Below are 25,808 nucleotides of genomic sequence, written 5' to 3'. Positions count from 1 at the left end.
GTGCTGGGTGTCCCACCTGAATCCAATTTTCTGCATAATTGAAGAATTTGGAAGGAATTGAAGAATTTGGAAGGGGTTTGGAAGGAATTGAGGGATTTGGAAGGGATTGAAGAATTTGGAAGGGATTTGTCTTCCTCAAAAGCTTGTCTCAAGTTGAGGAAGCGTGAAAGGGCTGGCAGGGACTCTGCCGAGAGCCGGCTCAGCCACAGCAGGTTGCCCAGGGCCACCTCTGGTTGAGTTTTGGGTATCTCCAAGACAACCCCTCTCACCAACCAGTTCCTGTGTTGGCTCACGGTCACCTTCATGTCCATCAAGACTCCCAAGGCCTTCTCTGATGAGCTGCTGGGTGTCTCCCCAGCAAGTCCTGCTGTCTGGGGTTGTTCTTCCCCTGGTGCAGGACATGGCACTTCTCCTTGTTGAACCCCATGAGGTTCCTGCTGCCCTATCTCTCCACCCAGTTGAGGTCCCTCTGGACAGCAGCACGACCTTCTGGTGCATCCACCACTCCTCCCAGTTGGGTGTCATCTACAAACCTGCTGAGGGTACACCCTGCCCCATCATTCCGATCATTAATGAAGATGTGAAACAAGAGTGGATCCAGTATGGACCTCTGGGGAACACCACCAGTGACCAGCCTCCATCTGGACCTTGTGCTGCTGATCATCACCCGCTGGGTCTGGCCTTTGAGCCCATTTTCAGTCCATGCTGATGGTTCCCAACCGCCTTCTTGTGGGGTACAACCCCTCCTGGTGGGCTTTGGCTTGCTTAAACCCAACCCGGCACCTTGGGCAGTGTCTGCATCTTCCTCCCACATCACCTGTCTGTGCTTCCACCTCTTGTACACGTCCCTCTTGTCCTTGAGCTCAGTCAGGATCTCCTTGCTCATCCGTGCAGACTTTTGGCCACCTCTCTTCATCTCCTGCCTGTCAGGATGGCCCGTTGTTTGGCTTGGAGAAGATGATCCTTGGAAATCAACCAGCTCTTCTGAACCCTTCTTTTCTCCAGGGCTGTATCCCATGGGATTCTTCCAGGCAGGTTCCTGAAAAGGCCAAATTCTGCTCTCTGGAAGTGTCCAGTGTGGTGATCCTGCTTTCTGCCCAGCTTCCCCCTCTCAGGTTCTTGAGCTTCACCATCTCATGGTCACCACAGCCCCCAACCTTCTCATCTCCAGCCAGCTCATCCTTGTTTGTAAGCAGGAGGTCCAGTGGAGCACCTCTCCTCGTTGGCTCCTCAGTCGCCTGGCCCAGGAAGCCGTCCTCCAGGCCACCCCTGGAGTGGCGTGTCCAGTTCTGGTCCCCACGAGTCAAGAAGGATGCAGACAGACTGGAGAGGGTCCCAAGGAGGGCCAGGACAATGGTCAAAGGCCTGGAGAACCCGCTCTAGGAGGAAAGACTGAAGGAGTTGGGTCTCTTCTCTCTGGAGAGGAGAAGGCTCGGGGGGAACCTCATCACAGGTGTCCAGTATTCAAAGGGTGGCAGCTTTTAAGGAGCCATGTGGAGAAGACAAGGGGCATTGGGTACTGGGAGAGGTTTCATCTCAGCTTAGGTTGCACAGTGAGACCAGTTGTTCCCTGGAAGAACCTCCCCAGGGACGCGGTGGAGTCCCCATGGGTGGAGGTTCTCGAGATGAACCTGGATGGGGTGCAAGATAATCCCATCGAGGGTCCTTTCTCCACGGAAGGTTGGACCTGGTTGCACCTGGATCTTTCCAGGGCTGTCCTATGGGTCTGTGATTGACCGCATCTGTCCCTGGGGACTTCCCAGATGCCACCCACCAGCTCTGACCCGGGCACGCTTGTCCTCGCTTGATTTACAAGCCCCTGGGAGAATGTACTTAACAGCCTCCACCAGCCAGGAGCTCTGAACCTGTTGGGTGGCTTTGGGCTTCCCCTCACTGCGCATGGCGGTGCAGACGGAGGTTGAATGGACGGTCATCTTCTGGGCAGGGTTCCTTGACGTCCTGGAGGTTCCTGCTTGGCCTCGGAGAGAGTGACTGCTCCCAGGGCTGGTGTTTGGTCAAACCCACCTTGTTTGCCGTGAGGGACAGATGTCTCCACCGCTCCGCCCAACCATAAAACACCTCGGGGGGCTGGAAAGCCCCGGCCGTGGGGCAGGGTGGCTTCTTCATCCAACGGGAGCAAGAAAACCCAACGTGGTGTCACCCTACGTCCCCATCAAACCCGGGTTGGCTCTTTGGTGGTCACCTTGGGGTGCACCTTGCCCCGGTGGGGTGGCTCGTGGTGCCAGCACCCTCCATGGTCACGTTGTGACTCGATATCACCGCTGTCCTCGCTGTCACCCGTCCCAGGCACGTAGTGCCCTTCCGTGGGGACCCCCATGGCAGGGGGACCCCAAACCCTGTGACCTCTCTTCTGCCGAGCCCCAGAGGAGGCCAGCAGCACCCATCTCCGGTGCTGGGACCCCTTCTCCGGTGGCCTGGGGACCAAAGAGGGACGGACTTGGCTCCCGGCCGGATTTGGCCCACCGGGAATTTCCCGTTGGCACAGGAGCAAGCGTCAACCCACGGGAACGCCCATGACGGCGACGCCGGCACATCGGGGCCAGCTCCCATAAAAGGGCTCCCCGGCACGGCGGGTGGCAGGAGGCAGGATGAGGCCGTGCCGAGCGGTGCCGCTGCTGCTGCTGGTGGGGCTGGCCAGAGCCACCACGCCGGGGCCGGATGGATCCACGCCGGGGCCGCATGGATCCACGCCGGGGCTGGATGGATCCATCGCGCCGTCCCCGCCGGGGCTCTGGGCCGTGAGCTACGGGGACGCCGTCTCGGCGGCCGTGGAGCTGCTCAACATGAGGGCCGTCAGTCCCTACGTCCTGCGGCTCCGGCAGGCCTATCCCCGGCCCGGCTGGGTGAGCGCTGAGCTCCTCCACCCCGAGAGCAGGATCCGACCTTTCTCAGGGCTGAATCTGGCCCGTTTTGGGGCTGGGTCTGACCCCTTGCAGGGATGGAGCCCGGCCAAGTTGGGGGGCTGAGTCTGGCCCAGCTCCGGGCTGGATCCGGTCCGTTTCGGGGCTGGGCGTTGGGGACGGCGGTGCCGTAGGTCCCTGACGTGTCTTGTCCCTTCTCCCAGCCCGGGGACCTGCGGCAGCGGCAGGAGCTGAGCTTCACCGTCGAGGAGACCTCGTGCCGGGCTCCGGGGACGGCCACCGCCACCTGCAAGAGCCGCTGGCTCGGGGTGAGACTTCGTCCCGCGGGGCCGCCCGCTGCCGTCCCCAACGGGGAACCGGGGAGCAGCCGATGGGGAAACTGAGGCACGGGGAGTGGGGAGGTTCAGGGCTCCTCTCGGCCTCGTCTTCCCCGTGTCCCCCCCTCTGCTTCCCCGCAGGCGGTGAGTTGGTGCCAGGGCTTCGTCTTCCTCGAGCAGCAGCAGCCCGTGGTCGAGCTCTCCTGCGACAAGGTGCCCACCACGGTAAGAAGGTGCCCAAAATGGCACCGTCCCCAACGCATCCCCTGGCTTCGTCACCCGCTCCCCTCGCTGGCTGCCGTGGGGCACGTCCCCACGGGGGTCACACCTCCCCCTCCCGCCCCATCTCCCCGAGGTTCGACGCCGCTTCTTCCCCTCCCAGTTCGGCCGTATCCAGACATCCAGGCTCTCGGACTTGTTTGCCAGGATCAAGGAACGTTTCAGGGGCTTCTTCCACTGCACCAAGATCTGGATCCGCGACAAGCTCAACCTCAAAAAAACCAAACCCTGAGCGGGCGATGCTGTGTCCCCCCCACCCTGTGCCCCCCGCCCGGGCGTTCTGCTTGCAATAAACATCCCTGCAACGTTCCCGGTGTCACCCTCGTCCCTGCGGGTCCCTGCGCCGCCCCGTGTGTCCCCCCCCCCCGTGCCCCACCGGGGAGCGGGGACGGTCCCTGGGGGCTTGTGGTCCCACAACCCCCCCCATGCCCAGCCAAGGGGCTCCCAGGGCTGGGGGACACCCCGGGGAGCGGGGCCATGTCCCCGAGGGGAACCAGAGATGCCACCGTCTGCATGCGGGAGATGCTCAGGACCCCCGCCATGCCATGTCCCCCCCAAAAAAAACCTGCCACTCTGTGGGCTGGGGCCAGGCGTTTCTGGAGGGGGGGAGCTGAGCCCCGGGGCGGGTTCCCCAACATCCCGGGGGGGGGGGGGGAATAAAAGGGGACACAGCGGGTGGCCGTGGGGACAAGGATGCCGAGCTGCTGGGTGCTGGTGCTGGCGGTGCTGGGGGGGGCCTGCGCCCTCCCCGCCCCGGCCCCCTTCACCTACACCCAGGCGCTGGCTCAGGCCGTCGACTCCTTCAACCAGCGCCCCGAGGTGCAGAACGCCTTCAGGATGCTGAGCGCCGACCCCGAGCCCACCCCGGTGAGTGCCACTGCCTTGGGGACACCGCCGGGTCACCCGGTGTCCCTATGGGGACCTCGGTGGGGGGAATGCCAGAACCTACGCATGGTGGGGGGGCACGGTTTGGGGTGTAGGGTGGGATGCAGGGGGATGCTCCCCCCCACCCCAGGCTGGCTCTGGGCAGCCGGTGATGGATTCCATCTCTCCCTGGTGGGTGCCACCACCCTGTCCCCATCCCCGTGTCACCGCAGGACGTCCAGCTCAGCTCCCTGCAGCGCCTCAACTTCACCATCATGGAGACGCGATGCCCGGCGCGCTCGGGCGCCCGCCTCGACGCCTGTGAGTTCAAGGAGGACGGGGTGAGAGCCGAGGCGGGGGGTCTCATGGGGGGGGGGGGGTCCCCAGCCTGGGGACGGTCCCACCCGCGTGTCCCCACGCTCAGCCCCCCGCAGGTCATCAAGGTCTGCTCCGTGCCCGTGCTGCAGCGCGGCAGCCACCTCGTGTTCGACGTCGCCTGCGTGGACTCCACCGTCGATGTGAGTTGGGGGGGTCCCAGGGGATGGGGGGACACACGCTGCGGGGTGCAACCCCAGGGTCTGGAGGGGGGAGTTTGGGGGGGGATCCCCATGGTTACCCCCCCCCCTCCATGACACCTCCTCTCCCCGCAGCCCATCCGGGTCAAGCGCTTCTGGCTGCTGCTGAGGGTGGCCGTCAAGATGGTGGCTGCCGGCATCAACCTCTTCAAGGTCATTGTGAGGAAATGAGACCCCCTCAAGGGGCTTCCACCTTGGGGACCCCCCTCTCGACACCCCCCTCCCCAAATAAAGCTGCTTCCCGGCCCAGCTGTTGCCTTCTCCTGCTGCTGTCACCCACCGGGGACTGGGGACGTGGCGGATGGGATGGGGGAGATGCTGATGGAGGAGGGTTCTGGGGTGGGGAGTTCGGGGTCAGCCCCCCGGGTTGGGCACCGCCGGCACCCCGGGGCCTCATCCTGGCAACGGCCTCGTGCGGGGACTCGTGCCCCTGGGACTGGGTCCCTCACTGCTCCCCGAGACACCTTGGGGACCAGAGGGTCCCCCCAGGGCCCGTGCCAGCTGCGGGGTCCCCATGGGGGTGCGTGTGGGGCACAAGCCCGTGGGACCGTTGGCCCGTTGTGGGGGTGGAGGGGACAGGAGGGGACATCCTCAGGGTCCCGCAGGGCCACCGGAGCCGGGGCTGCAGCCACGACCCCGGGCTGGCCACTCTCGGGGCGTGGGGGTCCCCGTGCACCCCATCCCCGTGTCCCAACGTCCCCGTCCCAAACCACTGGTGACGGCCCCGGTGGCACATCTGGGGTTGGTGCCGACTCACTGGCGCAGCCTGGGGATCCCCCCCGGGCAGGGCTGCGTCATGGGGGTCCCTCGGGAGCTGAACCCCCCCTGTCTCTTCTCTTGCAGCTCCCTGGGGGACACACAGCCCTGGTGCCCCCCACTCAGAGGGGGCTCTGCCAACACCACCAGTATGGGGGGACAAAACGCCGTGGGGACAATGACGCCGTGGGGATGATGGGGGGCAGGATGTGAATGACTTCTTTTTTTTTTTTTGGGGGGGGGGATATGCCCTGGGGGCTCCCCAGCGCAAAGCTGGGCCCTGTCCCCAGTGCCGACCCCACGTCCCCTCGGGGCCAAGCCCTTGATCCCCAAGATGGGGGCATTGCTGGTGTGTGGGTGGGTGGGATGTGGAGCCGCAGACGGGCAAATGATGTGGGGAGAGGAGCCCGCCCGGCTCCTGCCTGTGCCCCCTCCCCGTCTGCCTCAGTTTCCCCCCATCCCTGAATGCCGGGAGGCAGCGAGGAGCCCCGCTCACGCACGCCGGCCGCGGAGGGCCCCTTTATTCGTTCAGCCGAAGCGGATGGAGGTCCTGGCCCGGATGTCGATGCTGATCCTGGGCCGAATGTGCCGGATTCTGCTCAGGAAGCGCCCGAACCGGCCCCGCTGGACAAGAACCGGCTGTCGGAGGGACAACGGGGTCACTGGGGTTGGGGGGGGGGGGGGATGCTGCTCGGGACCCCACAACCGGGACCCTACCCAGGACCCCATAGCCGGGATCGTTGCATCTGGGACTCTTGTGGGACCCCCCCACCCAGTACCCTGCACTCAGGAGCCCGTACCAGGGACCCGACACCCAGGATCCTGCACCCAGCTCCCCACACTTGGAACCCCACCAAGGCGAGGAACCCACCCAGGGACCCTGCCAAGGAACCCACCCAGGGACCCCACACCTGGGACCCCACCGAGGAACCCACCCAGGGACCCCACACCCGGGACCCCACCGAGGAACCCACCCAGGGACCCCACACTTGGGACCCCACCGAGGAACCTGCCCAGGGACCCCACACTTGGGACCCCACCGAGGAACCTGCCCAGGGACCCCACACCCAGAACCCCACCAAGGAACCCGCCCAGAGACCCTACACCCGGGACCCCGCCAAGGAACCCACCCAGGGACCCCACACCTGGGACCCTGCACCCAGGACCCTCCACAACCAGGACCCTACACCCAGGACCCCCCCACCCAGAACCCGCACCGGGGACCCCATACCTGGGACCCCACACCGTGGTCCCAGCTCCCGGGACCCTCACAGGACCCCGCACGCAGGACCCCGCACCACCCCCCCTCCCCATCCCACTCTCCACCACCCTCGGGCTGGAGACACCGTGGCAGGATCGAGCCACGGGGGGGTGTCACTTTTGAAGGCAGCGGACCCCAAGACGCGGGGCAGGAGGAAGGACACCAACACCCCACCCGTGGGTGCCCCCATCCACGGTCAGCGGGTGTCACGGGTGGGTGCTGACCCCCCCCCCTTCCCACTCACGTTGGAGGAGGCATCGGTGCAGCGCAGGTCGATCTCGGGGGAGCTCTGCAGGAACAGCACCGGCCCCGTGCACTCCTTGATGACCTGGGAGGGGGGACACGACACCCAGCGTCACCCCGGGTGAGGACACCCGGGGCCCTTGGTGTCTTTTCTTCGCCCCCCCTGCCCCGCTCCATCCTCATCCTCACCCCGTTCTCCTTGAAGTCGCAGTCATCGGGGTTCACCCGGGCGCTCGAGACGCACTCCGTCTCCATCACAGTGAAGTTGAGTCCCCGCAGCGTGCTCATGTCAACACCCTGCGGGATCACGAGTGGGTGGGTGGGGGTCACGAGTGGGGTGGGTGGGGGTCACGGGTGGGCAGCACTCACCGGGGTGGGCTCGGGGTCGGCGCTCAGCATCCTGAAGATGTTCTGCACCTCGGGGCGCTGGTTGAAGGAGTCGACGGCCTGAGCCAGCGCCTGGGTGTAGGTGAAGGGGGCCGGGGCGGGGAGGGCGCAGGCCCCCCCCCAGCACCGCCAGCACCAGCACCCAGCAGCTCGGCATCCTTGTCCCCACGGCCACCCGCCGTGTTCCCTTTTATCCCCCCCCTCCCCGGGATGTTGGGGAACCCGCCCCGGGGCTCAGCTCCCCCCCTCCGGAAACGCCTGGCCCCAGCCCACAGAGTGGCAGTTTTTTTTTGGGGGGGGGACAAGGCATGGCGGGGGTCCTGAGCATCTCCCGCATGCAGACGGTGGCATCTCTGGTTCCCCTCGGGGACACGGCCCCGCTCCCCGGGGTGTCCCCCAGCCCTGGGAGCCCCTTGGCTGGGCATGGGGGGGGTTGTGGGACCGCAAGCCCCCAGGGACCGTCCCCGCTCTCCGGTGGGGCACGGGGGGGGGACACACGGGGCGGCGCAGGGACCCGCAGGGACGAGGGTGACACCGGGAACGTCGCCCGTGTCAGGTTGGTGCCCCCGGGTTTGCGCAACCCCGGGGTTGCCCCATCCCTGTTGCCCAACGCCAGGGGGTGCCCCCCCTGGCCCCCAACCTGTGTCACCCACGCACACGTACGACCCCGAAAATATCTTTATTCCAGCTCTGTTGGGGACAGGGGGCGGCGGGACGTCCCCGGGAGGGACGCGCCGGCGGGGGGCCGAGGACGCGGGGGTGGCCGCGAGGATGATGACGATGATGATGGGTGACCCGGGTTGGTGCCGAAGGCTCGTGGGGTGCTGGGAGAGCGGGACTGGGTGCTGCCGCCGGGCTGCTGGGGGGGAGAAATAAAGGCGGGCTTCACCCTGCGGCCAAAAAAGTCCCCAAAGTGAGCGGGGGGACACACACACACACGTCCCCACCGCCGTCCCCCGCCGAGGGTGGGGGGACGTGGAGCCCTCACCGTCTCCTGGCCGCACTCCACCATCGACAGCGGCACGTCGGGCAGGAAGGCGAAGACGGAGACCTGGGCCGTGCACCGCTGTACCTGGGGGACGTAGCGACCCTGAGCATCTTGGGGACACCTTTCTGTCCCCTTCTGTGTTTTGGGGGGGGACAACCCGGTTCCACGCTTACCCTGCCCGGCCGGGCTCGGCAGTCGGCACCGCGGCGGTCAGGGAGGTTTTTGGGGCAGGCGGGCTGCCGGGCGGTGAAGTTGATGCTGAAATGGGTGCCCCAGTCGAATGTCTGCCGGGGAGGGGGAAAAGGACGGAGCCGTCGGTGGCTTCCCGACGCCGGCGGAGAAAGGGGTCCTCACCGGGACGGGTGCCCGAGCCGGGGACACCCAGCTGCACCCACCGTATCGCCCACCCCTCTCCTACCGTCCTGGTGACTCCCAGCAGCTTGAGCAGCCTCAGGTCCTGCCCGTGGGTCTCCAGCACCGAACGAGCCAGGTCGCGGGGAGCCGGCAGCCCCGGTGGGACCGCGGCGCTCGCCGCCAACAACACGGCTCCCAGCACCAGCGCCATGCGGCCGAGGGAAAAGCGGGAGGACGATGGAATCGGCTGTCGGCTCGGGGCCCCCCGGTTCGGTCGGCTTCGCTTCCAGGATAAACACCGGGCCCCCGCCGCCGTGGGGAAGGGATCGGGTTGCCGGTGTTTTCCTTGGCGCGGTGCCGTGGCGGGCGCTCGCCCGGACCTGGCGGGGATGCGGCGATGTCGGAGCCTCGGCAGGGCCGATCCCCCATCCGCGGCCCCTTCCCTTCGTCCGCTCCCGATTTCGGGACACGGTGGTAAAACTGATGCCCCTGGGATCCATCCAGCCACGCTCGGTGTCCCGCTCCTCCCGAGCTGGGAGCGAGAGCATCCTCCTAGCTCCTATGGAGAGAAAAATCAGGAGCCCCCTCCCCTCTCCCTCTTTCTTTCCAGTTTTTGGCTTTTTTTTTTAAATCCCTCTCGCTCTGCTCAGACTCATCTAAACACCACATCCCCAGAGAGATCAAGCCATCACGCCCAGAAACCCTCCCCACCTCGCCCAAAGACACCACACCAGCCAGCCGGGGGATGAATTTCTCTTTGTTTTAATATAAAAAGGGTTAAGTGACAGTAAAAGTGCCCTTTTGGGGTGGGGAACAGGGGTTGGTGTGTGCAGGGGGGAGAAGCAGTGCAGCAAAAACCCCGGGCACTTCCCCGGTGCGAGGGCAATGGGTGGGGAGCGCAGCATGGTTTGCGGACACAGAAATGTGCCGGTATATTATGAGGATCTTTAATGCATTTTGCAAAATTTTGGGGTTTTCCTTGAATTTGAGGACACAGGATCTACCAAGCATTGCACGGAGCCGATCACGCTCTCCCAAGAGCTTACATTCCCTGGGTGACCAGGGCTTGTTTCCCCAAAATTCATTATTTTTCTGTTGCCTTACGGACACCAGCAGATTGGGGCCCGAGGATGGAGGTGCTGCAGCCTTGCTGAAGGGCCAGGCGCTCCCATTTCTCTTTGGTTCATCCACAAAGTAAAAGCAAAGAAATCCCCAGGGAACGAAACCCAGGGAGCTCCAGCAGTGCGGCTGGGGGACATCTGAGTCCCCTGGGACCACCGTGCTGCTGAGCATCAGCTTGGGAGCCTGGGGGTCATCAACAGCCCCAGCTTTAGCAGGTCTTGGAGCCGCTGCTCTTGCAAGTGTATTTGATCCAATATTCACATTCTTACGGATACGAAGCCCCAGCTGGGAGGGAGAAGGGACACAAGATGGGACAACGGCACGCCGGGAGAGCAGCCCCATGCTGATCAAAGCCTCCTCTGCGCAAGGTGACCATCAGAAGGACATGTCCTGGAGAAGAGAAGATGCTACGGGGTGGGAGATAAGAGTCAGGTCCGAGGCCATGGGAGCGTGAGCTGCAGGATTCCTCCCCAGCAGCACTCGAGCCAGGGGGAAGTCGGGCAGAGAGATGGAAAAATAGGTCATGGTCGTTCCCTTCGAAGGGACGGAGGCTGGTCCTTCTGCAAAGACCCCGCTGCAGCTCCAGCTCAGTTATTTCTGCAATTCACGGCCCGAAAAGCAACTTCATTCTGATTCCAATGTTCGTGGGTGTTTTGTTGTTTTTTTTTTCTCTTTTCCTTTTTAAAGAGTCTTAGCAGCATGGAAACCCCAAATGAATTCCCCCTCCAGTGAACCCAGCAGCTGATATACATATACACGGAGGAAATAGATATATACTGACAAATCACATTTATAGCCAGATATGCTCATTATATATACCTAAAATATACATAGTACCTGAATATATAGACATCCACATATACACCCAAAGTTAAAATCCCAAGTGACGCTGGGATTCAGTTATGAACAAGTGTGGGGGTCTGGGTTTGGGGGCTGGGGTGAACATCCAGCTCCCCCTGGCTCGGTGCAAGGTGGGGGACAGGAGGGGCAGGCTCCGAGCCCCCCGAAACACTGGGATCGGGCAGGACAAAGGGTGAGATCCCCATCCCTTTGTCGCTGCCGGCGGGATTAGTGTCAAGTTCCTCCTGCCTGTGCAGGCAGGGGTGGCAGCAGCCTGTGCCTGCCTGCACCTGCCCGTCCCTGCCTGCCCGCCGGTCGCTTCAACGGCGGTGAAGAGGTATGGCTTTGCCGAAGGGTGGCACGGGAGGACACGGGCATGGAAGAGAGCCCCGGAGGGATGGCGGTTCAAATTCATGCAAGAGAAGTGCTGAAGAGCTGATGCGGGCAAGGGCATCCCAGGCAGGGAGCTGCCGCACTGCCTGCGTACCGCTTCACGGCAGGCAGCTGCTTCAGCCCGGTCACAGAAAGTTTCCCGGCACAAAACCAACCACAAAGACCTTTCCCAGCGTAGCAAACCAGAAAATAACCAAAAGGCGCGGATCTTGCCCGTGCCTCAGCTGTGCTGGCTCCGCCAACGCGCCATTTTCCCCCTGGCCCTTTGCAGGGATGCTCACCCCGCATCCCTGCGTGGGATTTCTCTGCCTGTGCTGCCCAAAACGGCCTCGCTTGGGCAGCTGTCCCTCTCCCCGCCCCCAGGGACAGGGGGTCCCTGCATCAGCACAGCGGTGCGCTTCCAGAGCTGACAAATTCGAGACGTATTTTTCTTGCCTCTCCTGACAAATCCTGGCCATGCTCCGCTCCAGCTGCCTCTTAAACATTGACTTTGAAAATCGATCAATATTTAATTTAAGGGACATCTTTATAAGTAACACCTTGGCCTATTTCCCATTTTGAAATCCTGACTGTTGCTTAGTATCATTTACGTTCAGCCTTCTCCAGAGCTTGCTAAAATGATTCAATGGTTTAACCGACCAGTTTTCCTCTTCCTAGTTTCTCCATCATGTGGCTCTTGTGGAGAAGTTTTCCCCATCAAGCTGAAGAAAGCACAGCTCTGCTTCGAGAAGCCAGCGATGTCTTGTGTAAGAAGAACCTTAAAACGCAGAGCCTGGATGCGGTCCGGGAACCGACACTGGTGGGTTTTTTCCGTTTCAATAAGCCAGGTGAGAGCTGCCCATGCCCAGCAGCAAGCAACCACGACACCCAAACATTGTCACTGACCCAACCCTCTGGGTATCGGGGTCACTTTGCTGCTGATGGAAGGCGCAAATGTATTTTCAAGGTCATTAAAGTGGCCGTTTTTATGTCGCAATTAAACTTGCCCCCCCTCCCCCAGCCTACAACGGCACTTCCCAAAGGTGCAGCCGAGAGCAGACCACAGGGCTATTTGGAAAACCAACGGCGAGAGGAAGGATTCGCTTAGCCACAGCTCCTAGCAAAGGCTAACGGGTGGCGGAGGGAGGCAGGCAGGTTCTTGCTCCACCAGCACGTAGACGCATCGCGTTTCAACATGTTCGATCTTTCAGGAGCCTCAGCCCAAAAAGCCAAGGGTGGGGATTGTTTTGTCAAGTTTTGTGTGTGTGTGTGTGTGTGAATGACACTTGAGCACCTGGAAACGCACCTCTGCGGCTATCACATCATGAAACACTCTTTGAACCGCTCCCCGGATTGTCGTTGAAAAGGCAGCCCCCCAAACGCTTTCTTCTCAGATGGTCAGGAGGGGTATGCAGCCCACGCCAACCCCTCCCTCGTGGCACACCATCGGGGCCATGAACGTCCAGCGGTTTGTCTCCGGGTCATACATTTCCACTGAGCTAAGGTTGGACTGTCCGTCGTAACCCCCCACAGCGTAGAGACGGCCACAGTTTGCAACGAGAGAGACGCGGCTCCTCCGGGTGTTCATAGGGACGATCAGGTACCACTGATCCGCCATGGAGCTGTAGACTTCGGCGATACTGAGGAAGCCCGAACCGTCGTAGCCTCCGCAGACGAACATCTTGCTGCCCAGCGAGGCTGCTCCGTGGCGGCACCGCTTGTTGAGCATGCTGGCGACCGGGTGCCAGGTGGCCGTGTGATGGTTGTAGTACTCCACCTGCAGTCACAGAGAGCACTCGGCGTTAGGGGACCCTCGCTCAGGACCTACCACGCGGCACGGATCACGCAGACTGTTTCAACACGCAACTGGAAGCCGACTGGGGAACTTGGGTTTTGTTTCTTGGTTTCATACCTTCGTATTTTGTATCGTTATTAAGCTTTTCTCACATCCTGGATCCCACCAGCCATTGTGTTTCACCCCACTCCCTCTGACCTCAGCCCAGTAACTCATCAGGTGAATGGGGGAAGAGACCATTCTCCCCACCTGATATGCTGCAGAGACCACAGCAAATGCAGCTTTGAAGATGCTCCCTCTACCTCTCTCCCCTTTCATTAGCTTCTACACAGTACCGGTATCTGAGCCTCAGCACCAAAAGGATTGAGCACCCTTCAATTAAAAGTTTAATTGCCACGGGATTGCGTCTCGATTGCAATATGTTAATTTTCCTCATGCACACGAGATTGTACTGCTGCCCCAAGGCAGAACCAGCCAAAGCTCTGTCAGACCCAAGAGGTGCATGTCCGAGCCGTCCTTAATGATCCCCTAAGTGTTCCCTAACCTTAAGTGAGACTTCCTGCTCTACCCACGCAGCAGATTTCAGCTGTAACAGTTCAAACTCTCCAGTTTCTCATGTTGGACGACCACCACTCCTGACGCAGTTCAAGCCTACATCCCGCACCCTGCGGCAAAGGGTAGGGTTTCTTCCTTCCTCTGCGCAGTAACCTCTGCCGCTTTCGGAAGAGGCTGGCATCTCCTCCCTGTATGTTTGTAGAAGGGCTATCTGGCACCTCGGGGAGAGAAAAAACCCAGACAACCACCATTTTTTATCCCTTGCATTTCTAGGGAGACCAATAGATGGAACCCTTCAGCAAGGGCTCCAGCACTGCTCCAAACTCGTCATGCTCAGGAATGTGCTTAGACAAGCAGATTTGTAGTTCTTGGCTCTGGGGTACTCCAGGCTGCAGACAACAGCCTGCCCCTGATCTGCTGAGCAAGGCAGAAATAGTTATTGCTGCTCCCAACAAACCCTTTATTATAAATTTCTCAGAGTGGTGCATTGGTAACAGATCCAATTCAGGTACAGCTCCCCGCGTTCTTGCTCCTGAGCGGTTCAATGAGCCTTTTCTGTTCCACATCAGGTTTTTCTTTACAGAACAGGCAGAAAACTGAAATGCAGGGCAGGTGGAAGAGCGCAAGCTGGCCTTGTACCACCAACTCCCTCTGCTGCGAAGCTTGTTTCAGAGATAATCCACTTCTGAAACCGAAGCCATCAAACAGGCACAGAAAGCAAAGGTAAAAGCCTGACATCTGGGATACTTCCCAGCTCAAAGGTACAGGGATTGCAATGATAAAATGATTTTAAAAGTGAAGGAAGCGGGGAGACAACAAACTGCAGCAGCTCAATCCTTTTGGTGCCGGGGAACAAGAACAGCAGTTCCAGTCCAGTTCCCAGTGGGTACCTGGCTAGCTCATTTCTTCCTGAGCAAGAAGGGTGGCCCTGGAAATGACAGAATTTGGTGGTGCAAACACTTATGGCACTTTGGGTGCACAGGGAAAGGGCACGGAGCCTTCCCAGCCCCAGCCTGACCTTTTGGCTACCTGCAGTAGATTAATTTCTGCACAAGGCTTGCAGAAACCTGCACCCCGCAGACTTACACTGTTGAAGATCTGGAGACCATCGTGCCCTCCCGATACGTAGATCCGGCCCTCGAAGACGGTGACTCCAGCGGCGCTGCGGTTGGAGCTCATGGGGGTCACCACTGTCCACCTTGCCGGGAGAGGGGAGAGGTTAGCAAGGGTTCTGCAGGCACGGCACACACACAGCCCATAGATTATTTCAACTCTATCAGATTTTCTAGGACTGGGTTCCAGTAATTCTCCTTTCACCGCCTATTTAAACCATGGTTTTGTTCACTTGCATCCAGGTAAACTCTTGCGAGGAGGGATGCTGCTCCATTGTTAGGATATAAAGGCTTTCCCACATCGTTCACTGGGTTCCTTTTACAGCCCAGACGGCCAGCGATGCCACGGCACTGCACTACCCTAGCAGCAAACAGATGGATAAGCTGTAGGGCCTGAAGAGCTCTTACTTGTTTGTTTCTGGAGAATAGGACTCCACGGAGTTGAGGGATGAGTTTCCATCATATCCGCCACATACGTAGATCTGGCCATCCAGCACCACTGTTCCCATGGCACTGCAACGAAGAGCAGGACCCTGTGAGATGGCCGTAGGTGCTTCCACACCATCCATAACACAGTAAATCTGCACAGCCTGCCTTGCCCACTGCCTGCCGTCACCTCCTTTGCCCCACCAAACCTCCTCCTCTTCCCCTGCCTTCACCTCCAGGCTGCTCAACCGCTCAATCCCACCTGAGCACTGGGTCTCACAGGTCACGAAAGATGCTTGCAGCATGAGCACACCCCAGTTTTATGATTAAAGGAACTAAATCAAAGCACACGGAAAAATTTTGACCCAGATCATGGGTCAAAATCCCAGCAATTCTGGCTTCCCATGAAGGACCTGCCCACTGCTGCTGGTCGGAGATAACTCTGGCGAGGGACATCGCTGCACAGCCTCAGGAGATGCACTAGTTGCTGTCAAACGTAAAGCTCGTTAAACCAAGGTGCTCACTGACCCTGTCATTACACCTTGTTAACCATGTATTTGGCTCACAAAGGCTATCAAACGGGATGCTTCAGACAGGAGACTAGAATCCCACCTTGAAAATGTAGGCATCAAAGCTTCTTATAAAAGCTTGGCAACACAACCCTCAGCAATAAAACCCCAGCACTACAGCTGGAGCCAAACAGTTTGTACAATAACTGACATTTTCCTCCACACAAGAGTATCCAACGCCCGTTCTGCTTGGCTTCAAGGCAGAACAACCCAATCATGGAAGAGCAACTGCCTCTCAGTGTAGGAAAAGCTCCCAGAAACCTCATTGCTAGAGAAAAAAATGAGCTTTTCCACTACAAATCGGAGCCTTGTACCCAGGATTTCATGTACTGAGCTGCTTGCAGTGTGCTCTTCCCAACGATCAACGTCTCAGACCACAAAAAAACCAAGTCAAACAAAGCATTATGGTAAAGAAGTGCTGCAAAGCTTGCAGAAAAGTGAACAATTTAACAAGTCTTAGTGACAGGGCATGAGCGCAAAGGAAACTGCAGCAGAAACCCTGGATGCCAGGAAGATGTTTAAACATGGCAGCAGCTACCGCGTTATGGTGGGGAGGACAGGATGACCACACAACTTAATAGGTGGGTTTTCAAAATAATGCAGGGTAAGCTGCCAAACCCAACCACAAAGTGGCCCCTAGGCCGATCAGGAAGCGTGCAGCTCTGCTCATCAAGCACAAACACCTTCTGCTTAGCTGTAAGCTCCTCTCCCTGGACAATAAAAATACTCCTCTCCTTCCTAGCTGTGATTCACTTATGCTTTCTGGTAGGGAAAGAAGATGCCAGCACTGGACAGAGATGGTAAAATGGGTTTATTTGACTCCTAGCAGTACAGGAGTTTCCTACACAGTGCTTGCCAGTGCTTCACCCACCATCTAGCATCACAACATGAAGAAATGGGGCTCTGACCACCTCCTTTGGGACTCCAGTTCAAACTCTCTTTTAGTTAGATTTCACTCCTTGATGCCACCAAAACTGAGAGATCTCTGTAGCTTAGAGCCCACACTGCTGCTCAGCTGCTTTTTACTTACGGAGGTCTTAATAGCTTTCCTTGTAAATCAATGCTGTGTGCACAGGCATAACTCTGTTGAGCTGCTGACAGTTTTCCCCTCTTACCAGTAAGCAGTGCCCGGAATCAGCACAAATTGCCTGCCCCAAATGTGGCCAGGCAAATCCCATCTGCTTCCATACTGCCCCACTCCTCCTTTTTCTTTTGCTCCTTCCCCACGCATGAAATTCTCATTCGGCATCCACCACCACCCAACACCTCTAGCTTTCCTACAACCTCACTTTTTTTTTTCCCATTCCTGCTCCAAAGGTCCCCTTCCCACTGAGCGAGCTGAATGTACCTTCGCTTGCTGTTCATACTTTCTACTTTGGACCAGGAATCCATCTCCGGGTTGTAAACCTCCACAGTGCTCAGCCTCAGCTGACCATCGTAGCCACCAATGGCATAGAGCAGTCCGTTCAAAACTGCGACCCCGACTCGGCTCCGGGCCGTCGTCATCGGCTGGCACTTCTCCCAGCGGTTGGCAATGGGATCAAAGACTTCCACCACATTCAGCGAGTCACCTGCATAAAAATTTGCTACTCAAATTAAAAGAGGGAGATCTGATAAAACACTGTTTTAGCAAGCTTGCCTGTAGCAGAGGCACACAAGGGATAAGTGGTTGCTGCTCTGACCCCAAAGATGGCAAAGGGACTTTGCCTGCTCTTCTCTGGGAAAACGGCCAGGATCTCACACGTCCTATTCTGAGCTCTCACATATCCTAGTCCAGCCTCCCTGCTTCCACATCAGGGTCAAGTCAGAGGCATTTCCCAGCCACATTTCTATTCTAATGAGAGCCTGCTCTGAAAAATTAATATAAACTGCACTCTGCAAAGCAAAAGGATTGTAGCGTTTCAGAGCTTGCCCATGCTCTGTACTAAAAGACTTGAAAAGTCCTTGGCTGTGGAAGTGGGACCTCTTACAACCTCACAGGGGCAGCAGAGACCTGCAAAGTCACATCTGTCGGTGTCGCTGCTTCCAGTGAACGCAGCATCTCTAGAGGATAAATCAGCCGTGTTGTGGAGTGCCTGGGGTGTGAAGCTCAGGAGGCAGTGCCCAGCATACACCCGCTATTCAGACCCTACATCCCAGGTTAACCAGGTTGTTTGAGGCTCCAGCCGATAGTTTTGTGAACACTTTCTGTCCCCTTTTTACGCTGTGGCTAGGCTTATGCAAGCGCTTTGTGTCTGCGCGCGTGATCCCACAACCCCAACAACGTCACCTAGATACCTCCAAGTTTTGCTTATTGCTATCGGCAAGGACACCACCCTCAAAATGCTGATTCTTTAAGATACGCAATAATACTGTCCTAAATAAACCTGACGTAGACAGAGTTTCTAGCTGGAAGATGTTAAACTATGGGCACAGCCACCTTTAGCATTTCAGTGGAAGGGTCAAAGTGCTGCATAGAGGAGGAGAAACTGCTCAACACCTGACATGAGGGAAGATCATGATCCCATCGTCCCACCCAGCTCTCTCCACTGCAGGGAGCGGATATGCAAGGTACCTGCTGAGTTAAGTCCTCCAACAGCATAAATCAATCCTGCGATCGACGTACAGCACCGAGGACGTGTCTTGAACGCTGGGAGGTGTGGCCGGCGCTCTGGCATGAGGTGATAATCTTTTGCCTCATCAACTAGATCCCTGAAATCAAAGCCAAATAATTACAGAGCTTGGCTGATATGATGAAATCTGACTGTCTTAAGTCAGATGAAGATTTAAGCAACTGACTTTCCCCCTCCCATAGCCAATACTTCTAGAAGGCAATGTGGCCCTGCTGCCACATTAAAATTGGGGAAGGTGCTTTGGTTTTTTGCTATGTGAGGTGCTCTGTCCACACAAAGAGAGAATTTCCTTCTCCAAGACTGCTAAACCACATTCCTGCTACCTCCACCCCACTGAGGGCCACCATCCACTGGGTGATTTTCTAACCGCATGTCCAAGCCTCACCTGCATTTGTGGCAGCAGCGCACCAGGTCATCTTGTTGCACGCGGTCAGTGAGAAACTGAGGTCGACAAAGGGGTAGGCGGATTTTGGACAGGAGCTCGGGTAGGAACGACTCTCTCTGGTCTCGGTCATACCGTATCCAAGCTAATGCAGCTTCAAATACCTGCCGGAAGAAAGACATGGGAAGTTGGAGTTTTGGGATTTTTTTTTTTTTTTTTCACGTTCCTATTGCTGCCAGTTGTCCAATGGAAAAGAAACCACATATTGACAACAATCTTCCCCTGGTCTCAGATGACATGGTTTCACGACAGAATGGCAATGATCTACAGCGCACCAGAGGGCTCTCCTGTCGTGTGATGCTCGGGTGGATTGGCTTTGGCATTGCTTTCTCTGCCTCCGACTTAGTCTGCAATAATACTGACCTATTGTCCCATGGGATGATATGTTTAGTATGAACATTTGCAGGGAGATGAGGGAGTGGGGAAGAGAATTTTCTTAGGGGAGGTGGGACAGAATGCAAAACCTTGGTTATGTATTGTCAAAAATCAGCAAACTGGGGAAGAAGAAAAGAGAATGGTCGTGCTCTGTGAAAAACCAGAAGACAGTTTTGATGAGAGGGATCCATCAGTTAACTTTGGATAACTACACAGTAGATGTCTAGAGCTGAGCTGGCCTCTCTAGGCTTCCTTCGCAGACACTAGAGATGCAGACCTCTTCAAAGCACTGTTCACCTGCCCTGTTTTGGATGACTCCAGATTACAAAAGGAGCCTGGTGACTAGTTTAGTTGCAGACACGTACTCCTTGATTCACAGGACTCTCACAGTTAAAGCCTGGGCTGGGCTGTCCTTCTACACTCTTGTGCTTACATCCAGATGACTACATCCAAGTCCTGTCACTGTCACACAAGGCAGAGCTCCCACTGAGCACAGTGTCCCCACCAGTTACACTGATCAGGGGTCGCACTCCAAAACCAACATCACACACTGCAGCCTCATCTCTATTTACAGGTTCAGCTCAGGGAGATCACAAACCCGCAGCAGTCTCCCAGAAGCTGCAGGAGAATTGGTCACTGTGGTCACAGCCACCACCTCACAGGATAGCTGCCCTCTAAACCAGATTACATGCTCTCTTTGGGTGGTCTTTTATTGTAACCTGTGGTGGTGGAGAAAAGTCCAGCAGTACCATTGACCAGAACAAAATTATGAAGTCCTTCTTTTACAGTGGAGATCCGGAGTCTCTCATATCATCTCTCCTGAGGCTTTCAGTGCAAAAGTACCTCTTCCAACAGCACCATGGTGAGCTTAAAAAAAAAACAACACTTACTTCCACTCTACAAGGTGCTTTATGATCAGCAGATATGCTGCACTGCACTAAAATACTGCCATTTCTGAAGAGGGAGCTGGCAGATGCCATGGCATGAGGAAATGTCACCAGGGACAGACTCTTTGGACTCCTACCTGCTCCACAAAAGATCCACTTGGGAAGAACAGCAAGAGACAAATTTGTGGTACGATACAGCAATGTGGCTGGAATGTGAAGCAGGTTGCCCTCGCTCCCCATTTCAGGGGCATTTCAGACAGCCTGATTATCAAAGCACTCTCTTACCCTACATGGAGATAGCTGTAGGTCTGCTTTTCGTTTGTCACCTCCTTAGTAACCTCCTCAGAAAGAGCAGGACAGATTTCCTGGCTCAAGGACAGGTTCTATTTCTCCTGCAGACTGTCAGCCCAGCACTGATAGATTCTCAAGGCTGTTGAAACATCCAAAGGTTGCTCAGCACTGCTTTCTGTTTTTTTCTAGGGACAAGCCAGTCTAAAGGAGCCTCTTGACGGCAAACTCAGTGGAACGTTTGTTATAAAATGCTGCAGCACTCACAGCAAATTCTTTATACCTCAAAAGCACTCCTTTGGACTTGAACATGAGCTCCGTGAGGAAGGGCTCCCTGCCACTGCCCACACCCTCAGCCTCTCTTCCTTAAGACCAGCAACTTACTGACAGTAAGGGGCACAGCTGAAGGTCCTCAGGACCCAACAGGTTCCACCTCTGTCACCAATGAATCGAAACACCTTAAAACAATGTTTTGCTAAATCTACGGTCTGAGAAACTCTACCAGGCATTTCTCAGAGCAAGGTAACATTGGCAGCACAGACAAGAACTGGGGCTCAGGGAGTCATCATAGCTCTGCCTAGCACTGTGCCAGGACATCTCAGCTTCATTCAGAGGAGGAATAGGGTCAGATCCAATTCCACTCTCAAGCAACCAAAAAACCCTCCAAAGGAAAAACTACCTCTGCTGAGACCTACACCAGGTACACACCTGCTCTTCAGACTTCACGTTGAGCTCATCCCTAGAAACAAGCTCCAGGACATCTTCAAAAGGCAGTGCCAGGAACTCTTCAGACATGGATACCTCCACGAAGTGCTGATGAATGAAGCTGTTGGCAGCATCATAAAGCACCGCACACATCATCGTCTCTGCAAACTGCCGCACTCCCAGACAGTTCTTTGGGTGAAGCCTGGGAAAGAGGGGAAGAGGAGAGCAAAAGTAATGTCAGTTTAATGAAAGGATAGAAAGAATTACAAACAGGTTCAGTGAAGCAATACAAGCCTCAGAGGATATGTGATGCAGTGAAAGCCATAGCTGTGTCCTCTTCAACAATGGCAGGTTCCAGCTCACTGATGAACATATCTACATAGAGATCTGAAGCTGAACCCACAGCAGAGCCAGAGGATGGAAACCACGACTTAAAACTCTCCCCTCTGACCTGCTGAGGAGCCACTGGACAGACTCAGCTGGCTCTGCGTGAAGGCTGCAGGCTGTCAGTTGAGGGGAAGCGAGAGGCTCTGCACAGCAATCCCTCCCTCCCACATCTCGGGGTGCCTGGGCTGTGCATCTAGCACCTTTTTTTTTTTTTTTTTTTTTATCTCCAGTATTGGACAAAGCTGGATTGAAGCGCATTGTGCAAATACCAACCATCAGTCACTGTTCTTCATCTTATGTGTTTTCTAAGTACAACAGAACAGCAACTATTATGGCTTCATAAAGCCATTTCCTGTGATTAAGGAGGCTTTATCACCAAAGATGCTTTTGTAGTTGGAAGTTAGACAGTGAGAAGTACCTCTGCAGATCCAAGCCTCTCTCCAGAACAGCCAAACAGCCACTGCATAAAGCTGCTCAGTGGCATGGAGAAGCTGGAGAAGATGGTATTTGCCACAACCATGTGCCCTACAGAAAAAGGTAAGTGTCCTGGACACTCCTGACCAAACAAGAAGCCCTGCCCAATACAGGCATGTCACCATTGAACACGAGCTGATAGTTGTGTTTTGTGGCATTAATCATCAGATACTAAATTAAATGCTACCTACATGGGGAAAATACCTTGGACTCTGATGGTGTCAGTATCTAATGGTCTGCAAAAACCAGGCCCAGCTGTTGACAGTGGTGTCTGGATGCACGTAAGGATGTGACATCGCTTGTGTCCACTTTGGGGAAAGCAGCCTCAGCTACTGCTCTATGCTGTGCTAAGAGCAAATACGTAGCATTAATCGGGGGGGACTTACACACAAGGATGACTCTCAGGGCTCGCACTGGGCTTGGTTACAGCACTATGGACCTGTCTGTGCACAGGGGCCTAAAAATATCCCAAATCTTAATTCCATTCAAGAATGAGAGCTCAGCGTGCATGTTCCAGCTCTTCAGGATGGTCAGAGTCCACTAATTTTCTGGTTATTAACCAAAGTGACAGCTGCACACTCAAATCCAGACTTAACTTGGGACACCTAGTTGCTCCTGGTAGATTTGGGAGAACTGTGGCAGCTAAATCTCAGAAATCAAATCACCTCGCTTAATCTATAGATACAACCATCTAAAGCTAGCAGGCACTCAAAAACCAATGCAACCCATCTCTTTCCAGCTTGGTGTCATATCCAGTACCTCAAATAAAATGTTTTTGCAAGAAAAATGAATACTCTGCAATCTTATAAAACCTAATTTTAAACAAACTGCAGAAACTCAGGATGCACAGGGGACTGAAAATTGAGACATCTTAAACACAGAGGAAAAACATTTTTTCTCCCCAACCCATGGTTTTAGGATACCTCTATTTAGAGGTAAAGAAAAATAACTTGCCGAGATGTTCCATTTATTTGGAAGGTATGTTTAATATCACGCCATGGAATACACTGAACAGCTGCAGAGAAATCAAGCTGGGGAAGGGAGGGAGAATTCAACACGTAAGACTCCCTGGCACAATCTGAAGATGCGTGTGGTACGTTTCCAAAGAACAGCCCAGCTTTTCCGCTTCCAGATCATGCTGCTGGAACAATCTTACAGCCAAACACCAGCGAGGGAATTGAAAAACCTGGGACCAATTTAGGGTTCTGCCACAGCTTCCTGTCCAGCTCCTTGGCTAAGTCCCTTTGTTCCTCCCCTCTTACACATGCAGCAGCAGAAAGGGTAATTACTGCAAGGATGGGTTTGTTAGCGGTAGAGGCTGTCACGCAATAGTTATGGGTAACCAGCTAGCTAACTCTGAAAAAGGGAAATGTTCACTCAGTTTTGCTCTAGCTATTAATTCCCATGGCTGGCCAAGGCCTTTTATCGTGCGCCAGCTGTAGCATCTCACAAACCAGATAAGTCCTTTTATAGGCAACGAGAATGGCGAGTCTTGGGAGATGCAGACCTCCTTATCATGCTGGCAGGAGACATCCCACTTCCTCCCAAGCCAGGCACAGATGAATAAAACCTTGCTGCTGTTAGGGAGCACTAAGCATAGCTGAAAGACAACCCCTTACCTCTCTCTGAGGAAAGTGCAGCAAGCGTCTTTGATGTTCTGCAGCTGAAGGAAACTTGCCCCCATCAGCAGAGACTGGACATTCTGCTGATCTATTGCCAGGTGACCGTTGTAAGCAAAGTTGATCAGAGCCTCAAGTGCACTAAACAAGGGGGAGAAAGGGCAAAATTTATTAACAATTAACCTAGCAGGGGACACTACTAAAAGAAAAACCTTTTCTAGCACCATTCACACAGAGGGTAGGCTTTCAAGCCTTGCACACACAATGGCAAGGCCCGCAGAGCACTCGCTGTCCCTCTGGATATCCTCACTTGCGTGCCTTGGGACACTACCTGGGATCCATCCCCTGCATGACAATCTCATCCTGCTTGCACTCCATCATGTCGTTGGTGAACATGGCGTGGAAATACGGGATAGAAGCTGCCAGCACGATCCGGTGAGCACTGAATTTATGGTCCCCTACCTAAAGAGAGAAAAGGGGAAGGAGGGGAGATCAGCACCATCCACTACCAACCGCACAGTCCAGATGATTCACTGTAGCATGGCTTCGCCAGCCCAGCAGTAACCGAGGGCCAAAAGTTGGACAATTTCCATTTGCAAACAGGACAGCAGCCTGTCTTTTAAATTCAAACTTTTGAATCCAGTTTTCCAGCCTCGTAAGCCGCCATGAGTGGTCAACCAGCCAAAGACAAAGCAGTATTACAGCCCAAGAGTGGGTGGTCTCCAGACTGCTAACAGAGAACGGCCAGCTCCGCAGAACCAGATGTTTAGATGAATCAATTCGGTATTCAACTGCATGCACATGTTTCAAACCCAGATCTGCTTCCCCCAGCTGCTCGGGGCAGAAAATGCTCACCCATGGCCCCATTTCAGGTAACACACTGCCCCTAACAGCTGGCAATCACTGATCCCACATCACCCATCTGATCTTGGGACACCCTAAGCACAGCCGCGAAGGCTCAACCTGAGTTCTGGACCACAATTATTCTGCAGAACTAAAAGCTGGGTGATGCGGCTGCCTGTTTCCTTTTCCTTAGCTCTTCCTCTGAACCGATGACGAGCTTACAGGTTAAATCCCACGCACTTTTCTTCTCGGGCACCCATCACGTATCTTCAGCTTATGCTCAGAGCCATTCACCTTCACTATAACCTAGAGGCTCATATGGGCTCATCTTCTTTAAATCTCTGCAGGTTCACTTTCACCAGCTCTGCTATACCTGCTCACATTTATATCCTCTGAAGAGCCTTCCTGATCCATACGGAGCGAGGCTTGGAAGGGGTTTCTTGCATCTCTGATTCCACTTCTGACTCCTGCAGATGCTATACAATATTTTACCTTCTTCTGAATTACACAGATCTTTGCTCTAATTACTTCTCTCTGTTGGTTCAGAGCTTTTTTTCCCTAATTTCCAGGCTAACCTGACTCACACCAGCCTCTGCCAATCTGAGCTTGTGCAGAACTGCCCTTTTTCCCCACTTAAGCAAGATTTTCCCATTTGAGCTTTGTTTTGCTGGGACAAACAAGCTGGCACAGCAGGTCCTCTACTCTCCAGGTCATCCCAGAAGCCCTTCTCTTCTCCTCTGCACTCCTCTACAAAAAGCTTCATCACCCTTTCATGTCTAGGCAGCTTATTAACAAAAATGTTGTTTGCATTCAGGGTTTTCATGGTTCCCAACAGTGCCTTGCCTCTCCTTCTAGGCCCAGAGCTCTCACACCCAGTAAATACAACTTGCTGGGAGTTTAGAGAGCAAAATCCCTGACACATGAAAAAAAGAGAGGAATTGGGCTCTACACAAGATGCATAAGCAAGCGGGATTTTTTTTTTTTTCCTTTTTAAACAAAAGCGTACTCAACTGCCACAAATGCTGTTACAAGATTTTTTTAAAACCAGCTTGACCACCCAGCTGCTCGCTGTGCGTGCCTGCCTGCACGACGACTGGGAATCACAAACATTTAGCGTGTGGTCAGCTCACGGCACTGTGTGCCTCAGGTGCAGGGGCAAGTCTGTTTTGCCTGAGCTTCCCAATTTAAAATAGTGCTGCAAACATCCAGTCGAACTGCTTCCAAGACTTGCTCCAGCCTGGCAATGGCAGGACTACTTTTGGAGAGCCTCTGTCCTGGTCAGCTTAGGTGTGCCTGAAGCCCTGCCCATGCTGTCCACTGTGCCTGGACAAACCCCGCTGTCCTGGATTTTGCAGAGTTCCCAATGCCCAGAGCAAGAGCAGCAAGTGAAATGGTATGGACTATTACAGCTCACGGAAAAAAAACCTCATATATATACTTGTACAGTGACTTGTTAGCTCAAGATGGGTAAAGGTCAGT

The 25,808-nt window shown here is 55.6% G+C and overlaps 4 protein-coding genes across 5 annotated transcripts in view; 2 read left to right on the top strand and 2 right to left on the bottom strand.

Annotated features, from left to right (window-relative positions):
• Positions 1-2,609: 2,609 nt before the first annotated feature.
• LOC115339286 (cathelicidin-B1-like) lies at positions 2,610-3,710 on the top strand. The gene is made up of 4 exons (XM_030009007.1): positions 2,610-2,864; positions 3,086-3,190; positions 3,341-3,424; positions 3,555-3,710. The coding sequence occupies exons 1-4, from the start codon at positions 2,610-2,612 to the stop codon at positions 3,708-3,710; spliced, it is 600 nt and encodes a 199-aa protein (XP_029864867.1).
• A 447-nt stretch (positions 3,711-4,157) lies between these two features.
• Positions 4,158-5,088, top strand: LOC115339285 (cathelicidin-3-like). The gene is made up of 4 exons (XM_041122576.1): positions 4,158-4,345; positions 4,576-4,683; positions 4,777-4,860; positions 4,993-5,088. Exons 1-4 carry the CDS (start codon positions 4,172-4,174, stop codon positions 5,086-5,088), a joined length of 462 nt encoding a protein of 153 aa, XP_040978510.1. The 5' UTR covers positions 4,158-4,171.
• A 1,077-nt stretch (positions 5,089-6,165) lies between these two features.
• Positions 6,166-7,736, bottom strand: LOC115339568 (cathelicidin antimicrobial peptide). Its single transcript, XM_030009733.1, is given in 5 exon segments — positions 6,166-6,312; positions 7,179-7,262; positions 7,367-7,474; positions 7,547-7,684; positions 7,686-7,736. Coding segments are annotated over 5 exon segments (477 nt in total). The 5' UTR covers positions 7,722-7,736; the 3' UTR covers positions 6,166-6,201.
• A 1,916-nt stretch (positions 7,737-9,652) lies between these two features.
• Positions 9,653-25,808, bottom strand: part of KLHL18 (kelch like family member 18) — a 28,010-nt gene continuing 11,854 nt past the window's right edge. The window contains exons 2-10 of one of the 2 annotated variants that reach the window (XM_030010044.1): positions 23,818-23,948; positions 23,487-23,627; positions 21,010-21,208; positions 18,695-18,855; positions 18,252-18,388; positions 17,046-17,283; positions 15,111-15,215; positions 14,677-14,788; positions 9,653-13,017 (exon numbers count right to left, since the gene is read on the bottom strand). In XM_030010044.1, the coding sequence (XP_029865904.1) occupies positions 12,631-13,017; positions 14,677-14,788; positions 15,111-15,215; positions 17,046-17,283; positions 18,252-18,388; positions 18,695-18,855; positions 21,010-21,208; positions 23,487-23,627; positions 23,818-23,948 (1,611 nt within the window). In that variant the 3' untranslated portion in view covers positions 9,653-12,630. The remainder of the gene's footprint in view (positions 13,018-14,676; positions 14,789-15,110; positions 15,216-17,045; positions 17,284-18,251; positions 18,389-18,694; positions 18,856-21,009; positions 21,209-23,486; positions 23,628-23,817; positions 23,949-25,808) is intronic. The other variant, XM_030010045.2, reaches the window with a different exon arrangement.

Source organism: Aquila chrysaetos, chromosome 3, assembly GCF_900496995.4.
Source record: "Aquila chrysaetos chrysaetos chromosome 3, bAquChr1.4, whole genome shotgun sequence".
Taxonomy (NCBI): Eukaryota; Metazoa; Chordata; class Aves; order Accipitriformes; family Accipitridae; genus Aquila; species Aquila chrysaetos.
This window is presented reverse-complemented; position numbering and strand designations above follow the sequence as displayed.

Coding starts and splice junctions, on each gene's coding strand:
- LOC115339286 (XM_030009007.1), top strand. CDS start 2,610: ATGAGGCCGTGCCGAGCGGTGCCGCTGCTGCTGCTGGTGGGGCTGGCC. Junction 2,865..3,085: donor CCTATCCCCGGCCCGGCTGG/GTGAGCGCTGAG, acceptor CCCTTCTCCCAG/CCCGGGGACCTGCGGCAGCG. Junction 3,425..3,554: donor GCGACAAGGTGCCCACCACG/GTAAGAAGGTGC, acceptor CATCTCCCCGAG/GTTCGACGCCGCTTCTTCCC.
- LOC115339285 (XM_041122576.1), top strand. CDS start 4,172: ATGCCGAGCTGCTGGGTGCTGGTGCTGGCGGTGCTGGGGGGGGCCTGC. Junction 4,346..4,575: donor CCGACCCCGAGCCCACCCCG/GTGAGTGCCACT, acceptor GTGTCACCGCAG/GACGTCCAGCTCAGCTCCCT. Junction 4,861..4,992: donor GCGTGGACTCCACCGTCGAT/GTGAGTTGGGGG, acceptor CTCTCCCCGCAG/CCCATCCGGGTCAAGCGCTT.